The sequence below is a fragment of the Monodelphis domestica genome, chromosome 7, assembly GCF_027887165.1.
Source record: "Monodelphis domestica isolate mMonDom1 chromosome 7, mMonDom1.pri, whole genome shotgun sequence".
Lineage (NCBI taxonomy): Eukaryota > Metazoa > Chordata > Mammalia > Didelphimorphia > Didelphidae > Monodelphis > Monodelphis domestica.
The window spans coordinates 98,168,151-98,181,608 of record NC_077233.1 but is presented as its reverse complement, the minus strand read 5'-3'; the positions used below and the strand labels follow the sequence as shown (position 1 = coordinate 98,181,608).

Below are 13,458 nucleotides of genomic sequence, written 5' to 3'. Positions count from 1 at the left end.
TTACTGCATTCTGTCCTACAGACTTGCGGAATTAGAAATTTCTTTAATTGGACCCTAATACAAGGGCCTGTTAGAAATTTATTCTTGCATACTCAAAATTTTGTATACAAAGATTTTTGATATTCTGATACTGATTCTGAATTCTTTATATATATATATATATAATTTAAGGGTTTAATTTTTCTTCCATTATTTTTTTTTCTTTTGTCTTAAGCTAAAGGTAGAGAGGATCTACAATGTTAAATCCTGCAGAAGGGTGCAGAGGTGGTAAAAGTAAATGAGGAGCACACATATTTCCTTCTTACTGAAGCTCATTTCCCCCTGGGGCACCTCTTGACCAATTCTATTTACTGGAACATTGGCCAATGGATGTCTAGTGTAAATGAAAAGAGAAGTTGCCAAAATTTGGGGAGATATCTGAGTAGATTTGGTTTCCTTGTGAAAGACAAGGGGTAGGATAGGCATATAAATAGGGGTCTCTGATTTGCCTTGGCAGACTTACCCTGGACCTAAGAGGAAGAAGAATGGAGAATACCTGGAGAGTCCTGCTGCTGCTGGGCCTGGCTACAGTAGTCTCAGCTACACCTAGAAGGGTGTTCACCTACAAGGAAGCTGCAGTCCTGGCTTCAAGGAATTTTAATCGGGGCTCAAATGAAGGAAGAAAGTATCGTGTTGTGGAGGCCAGTCTTTCTACTCCTGTGAGTATACTAGGATATGTGGATGTGGATGGAGTTGGGTCAAGGGGAAACCACAATAATACATGAAACTATTGGGTGATGGGTTGAATGGGAAAGTGCTGAACTTGGCTCTGAAACTGATGAATTGTGTGACTTTCTACAAGTATCTAAGGAATCTAAGAGCCTGTTGATCAGCTTGGGGTCAGATGTTTTTGCACAGGGACCAGTAAGGCCAGCTCTATGTACTACTCTCCAGAGGGACAGTGTGGCAGAGTGGAAATAGCCATGGATTAAGAGTCAGAGAGCCTGATTCTCAGCCCTGTGGGACCTTGAACAAGTCCTTTAACTTTTCTAGACTTCACTTTCATCAACTATAAAATTCAAAACTTGGATTAAAGCAGGTATTCTTAACCTCTTTGTGTGTGTCAAGGACCAATTTGTCAGTCTGGCAAAGCCTATTTTCAAAATAATGCATTTAAATAATGGAAGGAAAAGCTAAATTTCAGTTAGATGTTAAATAAATATGTAATTTTTTTCTATCCAAGTTCACAGAACTCTTGGGAATCAATTAACCAAAGTAAAGACTTTGGGACTGAATACTTTCTAAAATTTCCTTCAACTTTGAATTGTATGCTCCATCTCCAGGACCTAGGACAGTGATAAGCCAAGAGTAGCTCCTCATCTCCTTTGACTCCTACCTCAGTCACAAACCAAATAATTTCACCATCACTCAAAAAGACTAGAGCCTGAGTTCTGATATTTCCTTTTCTTTTTTGAACTTGTGCCTTCTGTCTTAATATCAATTCTAAGACAGAAGAGCTGCAAGGGTTAGGTTAATGGGGGTAAGTGACTTGGCCATGCTCAGACAGCTAGGAGGGAAGAGTCTGAGGTCACATTTGCACCCAGATCCTCTGGTTTCATTTTAGAATTAACAGCTGCTTTATGTTTTGTTGTATAATGTGTTTGGCTATTTAGTTTAGTAGATAAGCATAGCAGCAGTTATGCTCTTAAGTGTTGTGTACCATCCTTGTTGAGCAATAAGTGGTAGAATTAAGCATTTTGTGATAAAAATAAAAGGTTTACTTCAGTACAAGTAAAAATGATATATATCTGTATACCAGTAATATATACATATATATTTATATGTCCACCAGATATAATTACATTGTTATATCTGGCACTTCACTGTATAGATTTTTAAAAATAAAAATACCTTAATCTTTATTGCACCCCCCCCAAAGTCCTGACTTCAGGCCTTTCACTTTATCTACTGTGCTAGCTAGTTGCCCCTGAAATTTCTTTTCTGATCATAAGATTCTATCCTTTCCATTCTTATTAACCTATTTTTTGCCCTTATAAGGACGTATGTGTTATTTTGATTTATTCCTGTCAGTTCTCAGTCAGACTCTGGACTATTTCCTTCTCTCCTAGTCAATTCAATAATGCTCTCTTTTCCAAGAACTCCCAGGATGCAGTGTAAAGTCCATGAGGGAAGGGGTCATCTCTATTAGAATGTCAGTTCCTTGAAAGGAGAGACTGTCTTGCCTTTTGCTTTGTATTTTGAGCAATCTACACAGAATAAAAGCTTAACAAATACTTTCCCATTCATTCATTCATTCATTCATTCATTCTGTAATCTTGTAACTTTGAATTGTCTCTATTGATGTATCATCCTCCTTTTAGTCTATAAAGTCTAGGAGGTCAGGGACTGTGTCATTTAAGCATAAAGCCTTTTAAACTTTTGTATCAGTACCCAATTTAGTGTTCTGAACACAATGAGCTCTGTCTCTCTATCGCTTTCCCTTCAGTGACTAGGGACATTTTTGGCCAATAGGAGAGGTTTTTAGTCAGGGTTATACATATTTGTCAATTGCAAATGCTTATATGCAGAGTGTGATTTATTAAAAATGAATAGAAATTTTAACATGAAGTAGGGCCTCATTGGTATGGGTTGGACCTTGAGACTGGAATATAGCAAATATAGCATGTATCTGAGTCTCAGACCTCATTTGTTTTGCAAGCCTTGGTAGATAGAAATAGAAGCAGTGGCAGGAAATTGCAGAGAAGTGGACTTGAGCTCCCTGTTAGGAATCCCCCCCAAAATCTTTTTAACAATTAGAGCTACCCCAGAGTGGGACGGGCTGCCTTGGGATGAGTAGGTTCCCCTTCTCTAGAGGCCTTCAAAGAAAGGTGAGATGATGACTTGTCAGGTTCATTATAGATGAGTTGGACTAGATAGTAAGGTGTGGATTGGGCTAGATGACTTCTGAGATTTCACTTCCAATTCTGGTATTTTGTGATTCTTTTCACATCAGCTAATAGAATCTATTTTTCCAGTAACTTCCTCCTTAGGTCCTACTTCCATCTATTACTACTCTGCTCCCCAGTCCAAAACAAAGAGCTCAAAGGATAGTTAGACACTAGCTCATGGCTCTGATGATTGCACCTTACATGAAATTAGGTAGCCTGAGGTACATGCAGCCACCTACTCACTTTTGCTGTTCATATGTTACCCAGACCCCATTGGGTAGAAAGGAAACTAAAAGTCAGATTAAATCCAAAAGCTTCCTAGGATACAGTTCAGTTCCATTAAGTGTCAATTATATGATGTAGATAAAAAGAGAGAAAGAACAAAATTCTTGCCCTCTTGTGGGAAGTTACATCCAGTTAATTTATAATACATTAAAGCTGATTTCACTGTTATCAATATTACTTACTCCCATGCTGGAGCATGCTGGTTATATGTGGGTCTGAAGGGTGGAAGGCAGAATGGAAGCTGTTCACCCACCTGGATAAAGAGATCTCTGGAGACCTTCCCTCACACACCTTGTAATGATGACTAGGGGAAGGCAGATGGCCACATAGAGCTTTCTTTTCTCTTCTACTTCTCATATTCATTCTAGCCTCACACACCCAGGCACACCCAACTCCTTCCATAACATGCCTCTAATTTCCACCCAATTCCTTCTACCCAGGTCAATGACATGGCTATTCCACTTTTCAGATCACAAATCTACCTACCTTCTAAATGCCCCACAGAATGACATGCACACACGCTCTTCCCTAGTTACTCCAAAGTGATGAGAATTGTAGCAGGAACATTCCTGTAAGCCTAAGACAAATCTTTGGTACTTCTTAGGAAAAGCAATGAGGGATAGTAGAAAGAATGTTGTGCTTGGAGGCAAAACGTCCTGGTTTGGAATCCTGCTTCACACTATCAGTGCAACTCTGGTCCTTCAACCTTGATGATCCCTCAGGTTCTTTCCAACTCTATATCTATTCCAATAATAGCTAGAATGTGTATAGGCTAAAAGGTTTTGCAAAGTGCTTAACATATATACCTTTGACCCTCACAAGAAAGGTGCTATTAAGATTCCTATGTTAAAAATGAGCCCTTGCCCAGGGTTACAAAGCTAGGGAGTGCCTCTGGTAGGAATTGAATTCAAGTCTTCCTGATACTAACTTCTACTGTCCTACTTCCAAATATTCTGAGAAAAAGGTTTTCAGCAATTACTTTTCTAGTTATTACTTACATAACAGCTCCCTTTTTTATAATTTTTTTAAAACTTTACTTTCTCTGATTAGAGAAATGCAAATAAAAACAGCTCTGAAGTACCACCTTATACCTAGTAGACTGGACAAAATGACAGCAAAGGAAAATGATAAATGTTGGAGGGGATGTGGCAAAATTGGGACACTGGTGCATTGCTGGTGGAGTTGTGAATTGATCCAACCATTCTGGAGGGCAATTGGGAATTATGCCCAAAGGGCGCTAAAAGACTGTCTGCCCTTTGATGTAGTCATATTTCTTCTGGGTTTGTACCCCAAAAAGATAATAAGGAAAAATACGTGTACAAAAATATTCATAGCTGCTCTCTTTGTGGTGGCAAAAATAAAATGGAAAATGGGGGGGAGGGTGTCCATTGATTGGGGAATGGCTGAACAAATTGTGGATCTGATGGTGATGGAATACTATTCTGATGAACGGAATAATGAACTGGAGGAATTCCATGTGAGTTGGAATGACCTCCAGGAACTGATGCAGAATGAAAGAAACAGAACCAGGAGAACATTGCACACAGAGACCGCTACATTATGGCACAGTTGAATGTAATAGACTTTTCTATCAACAGCAATGCAATAATCCAAGACATTTCTGAGGGGCTTATGAGAAAGAACTGTGGGAGCAGAAACACAGAAGAAAAACATTTGATCAGTCATGTAGTTTGATGGGGATATGATTGAGGTTTTGATATTAAAGGATCCCTCTACTGCAAATATGAATAACATGGGAAAAGGTTTTGAACAATGATACATGGATAACCCAGTGGAATTGCTTGTCAGCTCTGGGAGGGGGGAGAGAAGGGAGGGGAAGAACGTGAATCATGTAACCATGAAAAAAGATTCTAAATAAATATCAGTTATGATTATATCACTTTTAAAAAACACTACTTTCTCACTTAGTTACACTAAGACAGAAGGCCAAGGCCAAGGCAAATGGAATTAGGTGTCTTGCCCAGGGTCACACATCTAGGAAGTGTCTGAAGCCAGTTTGGAACCCAGATCCTCTTGACTCTAGGACTGATGCCCTATTCAGTGTAACATCTTGCTACCCCATAACGGTTTTATTTCTTCATACTTCAAATGGTTTGTGGTTTCATTGGCATGGGCACCTGCCCCTACATTTGCTGCTTCCTCCAGGATCTTTTACCCTGTAAAGAATAACTCCTCCATGTTTCTTGATCTGCCATGACTGAAAAAATTCCTCCTCTTGTGGCTGCTTTTCTGGTGATCAACCTTCCTGTATTCATTTAGGAATTCTTTTCTCCCAGACACACTGGCCCTCCCACTGGCCCTAAACTCTTTCCAAGCAGAATTTGTGCCCTAATAGTCTAACTTTGAGTAAGGCATCAGGTAATGATGAGACATTGATGTAGGACCTTGGAGTATGAGGCTCTTGATGACCTTAAGTTTTTACCCTGATGTTTTAGGACTCACCACTCGAGCTGCCATTGACTTTCAGAATTAAGGAAACTGAGTGTCCTTCAACCGAACGTCAGGATCCAGAAACCTGTGCCTTCCGAGAGAATGGAGTGAGTAGCATTTGGTTTCAGGGGTGGCTTTTTGTTTCTTACACCATAGTGTCCTGATATAGAGCACTCTCAATAGGACTTCCTCTCAAAGCAAAACAAAACAGTAAAAGAAAACAAATTTTTAGGATCTGTCAAGCTACATTTGACATCCATGTTGTTCTGTTCCTCATCTCTACTGAAACTACCTTGTCATTGGTCTTCTGCAATCCATATTAGTTATTTGCATTTATTTTGAGTTCATCTGTCTTTTAGTAACATGTAATTTTCCTTGAAATATTTGGCCTTCCATTATTTCCTTTGGTCCTCATAATTCACTAGATGGTGAAGACAATAAACCATGTGAGAGATAAGAAGTATCTTTGAGAGCCTTTGGTCCTGACTCTTCATTTTCTGCATGAGTTAACAGGCTAAAAAAGGGAGACTGATTGACTTAAGGTCATAAAGATAAGTTCAAGGAGAAGTGTGGCAGGATTATGTCAGTAACTATTTAACAACTAGCTCTCCCCTTCCCCAAAATGTACAGATAAATTTCCTCTGCATTTTAAAAAAACTGTTATCCTCCATCCTGAATCAATACTAAGTATTAGTTCTAAGGCAGAAGAGTAGTAAGGGTTAGACAATTTCATTTAAGTGACTTGCCCAGGGACACATAGCTAGGAAAGTATCTGAAGACAGATTTGAAGTCAATCTCTAGGCCTGGATCTAAATTTACTAAGCCACCAAGTTACCCCCCTTAATCTGCATTTTCAACATTTTCTCCATCAGTTTCTTAAGCCTAGACATACAATTAAACAATAAATCAAGTACTGATTCATAACCTTTGCCAATTTCAAAAGTGTAAATGCTCACACTGAAAATTTAACAAGCAGATTAATTGAGGACAGTTTGGGCTGACTTCAGGATACATGTAGTATGGTGGAAAAACAGAGAGGCAAGGAGACCTGCCTGGCTCTCAGTTCTGATACTAAACCTATGAATATCTCTGACTTCTTTATTTTTAATTAATTATTTATTTACTTATTCATTTGAAACATATTTTTCCATGGTTATTTATTCATGTTCTCTCGTCCCCTCTTCTGGAACTGACAAGCAATTCCATTGGCTTATACATGTATTATTACTCAATATCTATTTCCAGATTATTCGTTTTTATAATAGTCTTTTAAAGCCAAAGCCCCACATCCTATACCCATATAAGCAAGTGACACATCATATGATTTCTTCTGCATTTCTACTCCCACGGTCCTTTCTCTAGATGTGGATAGCATTCTTTCTTGTATGTTCCTCAGGATTGTCCAGGATCATTATATTGCCATTAGTAGCAAAGTCCATTACATTTGATCATGCCATAGTGTTTCAGTTACTGTGAATAATGTTCTCCTGGTTCTGCTCATTTCACTTGGCATCAGTTCATGGAGGTCTTCCCAGTTTTTATAGAAATCAAGCAGTTCATCATTCGTTATAGCACAATAGTGTTCCATCACCAACATATACCACAATTTGTTCCACCATTCCCCAATTGAGGGACAACCCCTCATTTTTCAATTTTTTGCCACCACAAAAAGTACAACTACAAATATTTTTGTACAAATAGGGCTCTGACTTCTTTAAAAAGAAGAACTTGGACCAAAAGCTCTCCAAGGTTTTTTTTCCTTTCTGTGTTCTTTCTCTTTTGAACTGACCAAATGCCTGGGCTGACTTTCTCCTCTTGTCCTATAGTAAAGAAGGGAAGACAAAACAAGACAATAGAGTAACCTTCTTCAGAGGATGAGAAGTGAAATGTTTTTCAAACTCTGAAACATGTTCTTTCTCTATCCTGGTCAGGCGGAGAAGCAATGTACAGCAAACTTCACCAAGCTATCACGTTTTGGGCTCCGTTCCCTCAACTGTGTGGACATCGTCAATGACAATAATCAGGTAAGCTCTGTCAAGATCACCTGTCAAGGAAGAAGGTAGGCTTGTTATTGATATACAAACTAGCATCAGAAGTCTTAAGACTTTTCTCTGCTTTCTTGCCAAACTTGCCCAAGCCATCAGTCTGACTATAAGAACTCTCTAGACTTCAACTTAAACGTCCAAAAATCTCAGCATAAAACCTCATTGAAAGACTTACATCTCAGGAGTCAGGAAGTCCCATCCATCACAAACCTAAGAAGCTAAGAAATGCAAATCTAGGTTTATGAAAATGGAAAACAATGGATGAGCTATTCAGCTGATAAAAGATTCCCAAATATTCTGACCAAAGGTCTCATTAGGTTGGAATATTTAAGGAGAATGGACTGTGTGAAAGTGATTGCACTAATTTTGAATTGCTAAAATATGATCTGATCAGCCATTCTTGTTCACCATTGTTTCATAAGCTCCTAAGAAAGAGGTAAGGAGGGACCTAAGAAGGCTGTCTTACCTTGCTCTCCTTCTCTTTGGTCTCTGCTAGAGTCATATTTGAATCCTTGCTCTGCTGCTTACAAATTAGATGACTTTGGACAATCTCTTTAGGTCTCAGTTATCTCACCAGTCAAAAAAAGGGGGAAGATCTAGACTGGATAAACTCCAAGGCCATCTCCATTCCAATATTCTAGACCCTAGTGGGCTAAAACCTGTTTTTATGTAATCTAATAAGGAGAGCTCAGGTTTGGGAATCAGATGTATTCTATCCTTACACTGGTGAGTGAATGAATGTATGTTATTGGGTTACTCACTTAACTCTTATGAGCTATCAATACATGAATTTGATATATTATGGCTGTTCATTTGGATAGCACTTTGGAGGTTATAAAATACTTTGACATACCTAATACCACTTGATTCTTGCAAGTGTGTGAGTATTATTTCTACTTCTCCCATTTAATAGATAAAGAAAAACAAGATTCAGAAAGGTCAAGTGTTTGTCGTGTTACACGAATAATCTCTGGCAAAGTCATAACAAACATCTTAAATGGAAGTCTTCTGAATCCAAATTGAGTTCTTTACTATCACATGTGAATATAGGACTTTGTGGAAAACTTTAGACCTCATCACAGTTCTTAAAGACTTACATTATTCATTTATATTTTTCTTCTTCAGCCGACTCGTTTTTAAAGAGCTTCATCAAATGAATTCATTGACACCAGCTCTCTTCCACCCCGTATCAAACAGATCTTTGACCAGGCCAGATATGACCTAATATCTAGAATATTGAGTAACTTCTGAAGAAAAGAACTAGAGGGGAGCCAATGAAATGGAGAACTTTGGTGAACATAAAAAGCTGTACTTTTATCCTGATCCTTCCCTGCTGTGGTTGGAAATAAACTAAAGTTGCAATCAAAACTCTTCAGTGTTTTCAACTTTTACTTGAAAGTCTCTGTGCTTGGTCATATTTCCTCTAATTCTAGCACATATCTGGAACTAATTCATTTTTAAAATGTTAAATTTAATTTAATATTTCAATTAGTAAGCAATTTTATTTTCTCTCCTTTTTACCTCTCTCCACTCTAAGAGAAAAAAGGAAGAAAAACATAAATATAGACAAGTAAAATGAATTTCCACATAAGTCATCTTCAGAAATGTAACTCATTTTCCATCTTGAATATCTTTACCAATAGAGCTAACTGACTGCCAGGTTTACTTTATGTTGGAACTCTACTCTTCTCTCTCAATGTCTTCCCTTCTTTAAACTTTAACCCTTTACCCATATTTCCTCAGTTCCCTAGTTCCCCTTTTCAGGTGTTCTACCCATGAGAAACTTCAATGGAGTTGGTGGTCGGCTTCAGAGGCAGCAAGGGGGAGCCCACTGGGGAGTCCCATGGTGGGGGAAGGAACAGCAAGGAGGAACCCAGTGCCAAGAGTACCATTGTATGTTGGCTTGTTGATTAGCTGGGTTTGTTAGCCTTCTGTTTACTATGCTCAGGTTTGTTTGTTTGTTTCCTAGCTAGGTTCCCCAGGTTTATCAATATTATTAGTAACAATAATTATTAATGCTATTATTACATATTGATATAAAATATAAAATAACAATAATAGTAGCTACCCTTTATATAGTGCTTTAAGATAAAGTGCTTTGATGTGAGAATTTATTTTTTATATGCTGTAATGTTTTATATCAGGGTCCTCGATTATTAAGGATATATTAGAGAGAATTAATAAGCCAGGCTCCATTCAGTCTATAGATTTTTCCATTCTTTTTGTCCTGAGGAATATGGCTCTTGCATAGATTCAGGCTATAGGAAAAATTTGATATTGATACTTTTCAGAAAGATAGGCAAAACTTCACCTATCAGTCAGGGGAAGGGCTGAGGATCTGATGAACCACCTCTTAATTAGTTATCACCTATTGTAGCAATGAAAATTAGTTTCTCTGCTAAAAGTATTATATTTTTAGAGGTTTATTAAAGATTAAGAAATAAAGAAAATACAAATATAGAAAGCATGTGTCTAGGCTCAGAGAGCCCATTCTCAAACATTCACTCTACATCTTGCCTGCCTGGTAGAGAGCCACATGTGCTAAGAAGCGGAAGTAGGGAGAGAGAGCAAGTAGGCAGAGAGCCCCTTTAAATAATAATTTGTAATCTCACACTCAGGTGAGATTCCAGGGAATTCTGGGAAGTTCCAAGGACTTCCGGGGACTGAAGTCTGGGATTCAAATCTCCATTTTTACATTCACCGTTTGATCCTATTGGGAAAATATTTTCCCCAAAAGGATCATGAAAACATAATCAACTTAAAGATTACAATAATTTGAGGATAAGACTAAAAAAGAACAAAACCAATAATTGCTAGACGCATTGACAAAAGCCAGTTAGGGGGCAGTCCCCTTTGGCATACAAGTATACATAAACAAATAAATGTTCAATCAACTACACCCAAAGTTCATTCTTGATCGTCTTGTGCAGCTTGTGGTCTGGAGGCATCTTCATGGTGTCTTATCCAAACAGTTCAGTTTCTGGATTTGGAGATCTTTCTTAACCTAAAATATTTCTCAAAAGGAATTTAAACTTTGCAATTTAAAATAATAATGTTTTTACATTTCCCTGTGAAGAGGGTGATTGAAAAACACAGGATCACTTAGGGATGCATGGCTGAGTTATGAGGTATATGAATCAATTGGCAAGAGAAATTTAAAAAACATCAGAAAATTTTGAATAAAAAAGAAAATTCCTGGATGAAAATATAGACTATCAAAGTCTTATGTGTAAAAATTCTAAGTAAAGGAAAAGCAAATCTATAACAGGTCCTTGAATCAGGGCCCAATTAAAATGATCTAAGCAAGTAAGCATTTACCCAGTCAGTAGCCAGGACTACAGAGATTTTGCCACACTATGAGCAATAGAAAAGGGACTATATTATAGGAGCCAGGTTAGAAGCCAAATTTGGGATACTCGTCTGTAAGTATTTTGACAATGAGAGTAGATACAAGGAAGGCCTAAGCCTTAACGTATGTTGAGTCTTCACACTAATATATTCTGTGTGCTTTTTGTGGCACTAATCAGGTTTAGCTTTGTGCTTCATTGTCCCTGTGAAATGGCTCTTTTGTATATCTTGTCGTGGAATCATACAGACTCATTAAACAAAGTCCCATAATTTTTTTAAATAATTAGTGGCATCATTTTTACAGTCTCAAGCTTTTGGGGCATGCATTGGCATTATAGCAAATGTATTTTAAACTTATATTACTGCTAAATCAAAAAGTTAAAGAAAATATTAATACTGGTGACATGTGCTTCAAATATAAAAAGGAGAGAAAATAAAAGACTGAAATACTATGTTGCCCATGCAAGAAAAATATAAAAATAAAAGTTTTAAAATTCAAAAATATAGCTTATAATCATTGACACAGTGTGTCAGCTAAGAAAATATAGAAGACAAGGCTTTCTCACCAAAAATGAGATCCATTTCCTCTTCATATCTGGCCATGATCCACTGTGAGTACAAGCAAATGAATTTCACAAGGTAACTTTTTTTTAATAAAGAATAGCAGTATAAATATGTAGGAGTCAGTATCCCCAAAATTCTCAGTAGTCCAGTTAATTACAATAACAAACACACCATCATTTTTACTTAAGTTGCTGTATGGCATTTTTAAAAGTCTATGAACTGATGGATATTTGTCACAATTTTTACAAATGTAGCAAATCTTTCAACCTTGATAAACATATTTTTAAACAAAGTTAAACTTATTTTGGGTTTTGAACATCATCAAGAATTCTAGATATCAATCTGGTGGAAGTAAAGCGAACTTAAGAGTTATAAGTGAGAGATGCTCCACTTTGGGGAGTCTTTCAGGGGTTGCATATGCCCTGGGATTAACTTCCCAACTTCCGTTCACATTCTTATATGTGGGAGTTGGGGGTTATAATTGTATTTCACTTCAGCTACTAAAATGGGCCTTAACTCGTGTTAGGTACAGGCAAAATGACCAGAGATTATTTTTAAAAATCTAAAAATTGTGTCTAAAGAACCTTTAAAATCAATTTGAGATATTTAGCTCATTAAATTTTCCAAAGGTTGTTATAGCAATTTTCTGATGGAGTCCATCTATCTTCTATGTGACAATTTACAAAGTCAAAAATAGAAAAGCTGTTTTTATATGGGTTTACTCAATAATGTTTGTTCAGCACAGTTATAGGGGAAAAGCAACAGAATTTAACACTAGTTAAAACCCAGTACATTAAAATGATTCAGTGTAACAGAATAGTATTGAATGCAGCAATATATGAACTTAAAATCACAAAGTTAAACCTTAAACAAAACAATCAGCAAAATGCAATAGAATACAGAGATTTTTTATAAAACATCGGAGTCCAGAAAGCCTTAAAGGTATAACTTCCAGTCTCTTTAATATTCCTTGATTTTTTTTTATCCATTTAGATGCTTATTGCCAAAAGGCAGAAGATTGGTAATGATTAGGCAATGGGGGTTAAATGACCTGTCCAGAGCCACACTGCCAGGAAGTGTCTGAGGCCAGATTTCAACTAAGGACCTCCCTTCCCTAGGCCTGGCCCTCAAGCCACTGAGCCACTGAGTTTTCTCCCCAGAGTGAGGAATCTCAAATTTGGCTAAAGAGTTGCAGGGAGCTGAATTTCCCCCCTGGCAATCAGGTGAAGTAAATAAAAGGATCAATGCAATCAAAAGATATCCTCTTAAAGGCCATGCTTATAAGTTCCTATTTGGAAAAGCCTCTTCTTTCTTTTCTTTCTTTCTCCCTCCCTGTGATCCCATGCCCCAGTCCACATGGAGGCTAATTGTAGCCTAAGGAAAAAATCACCCCCATTTTTACCAGCTGGTAGAAGTGAGTCCTGGGCCTAGGGTGATGAGCAGTCTGCTCTGAGGCTAGAGTTTGCTGGGCGGGCAGGTCGTAACCAGGTGAATGAGATCTGGCTTAAACAGGTCCAGATTGCAGGCAACAGGAGCAAGCAGCAGGAGCTAGCAGAGCCAGGCGGGAAGGGCTGGGACCAGGTGAGCTATATTGAATCAAGAAAGTCCGAAGTGGATGGCTACAGGCAGGAACTGATCAAGATGATTTTCTAAAAAAGCATCTTGGAGAAATGTGGCTTAAAAATCATTATCTAGGCTATCTTTTTTTTAATTGAGAGTTTTTTGTCCCATTAGGTCACCAAACTGTTAAGATGAACCACCTCTTAATTAGTTATCACCTATTGTAGCAATGAAAATTAGTTGCTCTGCTAAAAGTATTATATTTTTAGAAGTTTATG

At 37.6% G+C, this 13,458-nt stretch overlaps 1 protein-coding gene across 1 annotated transcript; it reads left to right on the top strand.

The window, feature by feature from the left end:
• The first annotated feature begins 344 nt into the window (after nucleotides 1-344).
• Nucleotides 345-9,076, top strand: LOC130455376 (15 kDa protein B-like). The gene is made up of 4 exons (XM_056804118.1): nucleotides 345-698; nucleotides 5,669-5,770; nucleotides 7,595-7,687; nucleotides 8,834-9,076. Exons 1-4 carry the CDS (start codon nucleotides 525-527, stop codon nucleotides 8,846-8,848), a joined length of 384 nt encoding a protein of 127 aa, XP_056660096.1. The 5' UTR covers nucleotides 345-524; the 3' UTR covers nucleotides 8,849-9,076.
• The last annotated feature ends 4,382 nt before the right edge of the window (nucleotides 9,077-13,458 follow it).

Excerpts from the sequence above, each read along its gene's own strand:
- LOC130455376 (XM_056804118.1), top strand. The coding sequence starts at position 525 with ATGGAGAATACCTGGAGAGTCCTGCTGCTGCTGGGCCTGGCTACAGTA. Across the intron at positions 699-5,668 it reads AGGCCAGTCTTTCTACTCCT|GACTCACCACTCGAGCTGCC; the intron begins GTGAGTATACTA and ends CTGATGTTTTAG. Across the intron at positions 5,771-7,594 it reads GTGCCTTCCGAGAGAATGGA|GCGGAGAAGCAATGTACAGC; the intron begins GTGAGTAGCATT and ends TATCCTGGTCAG.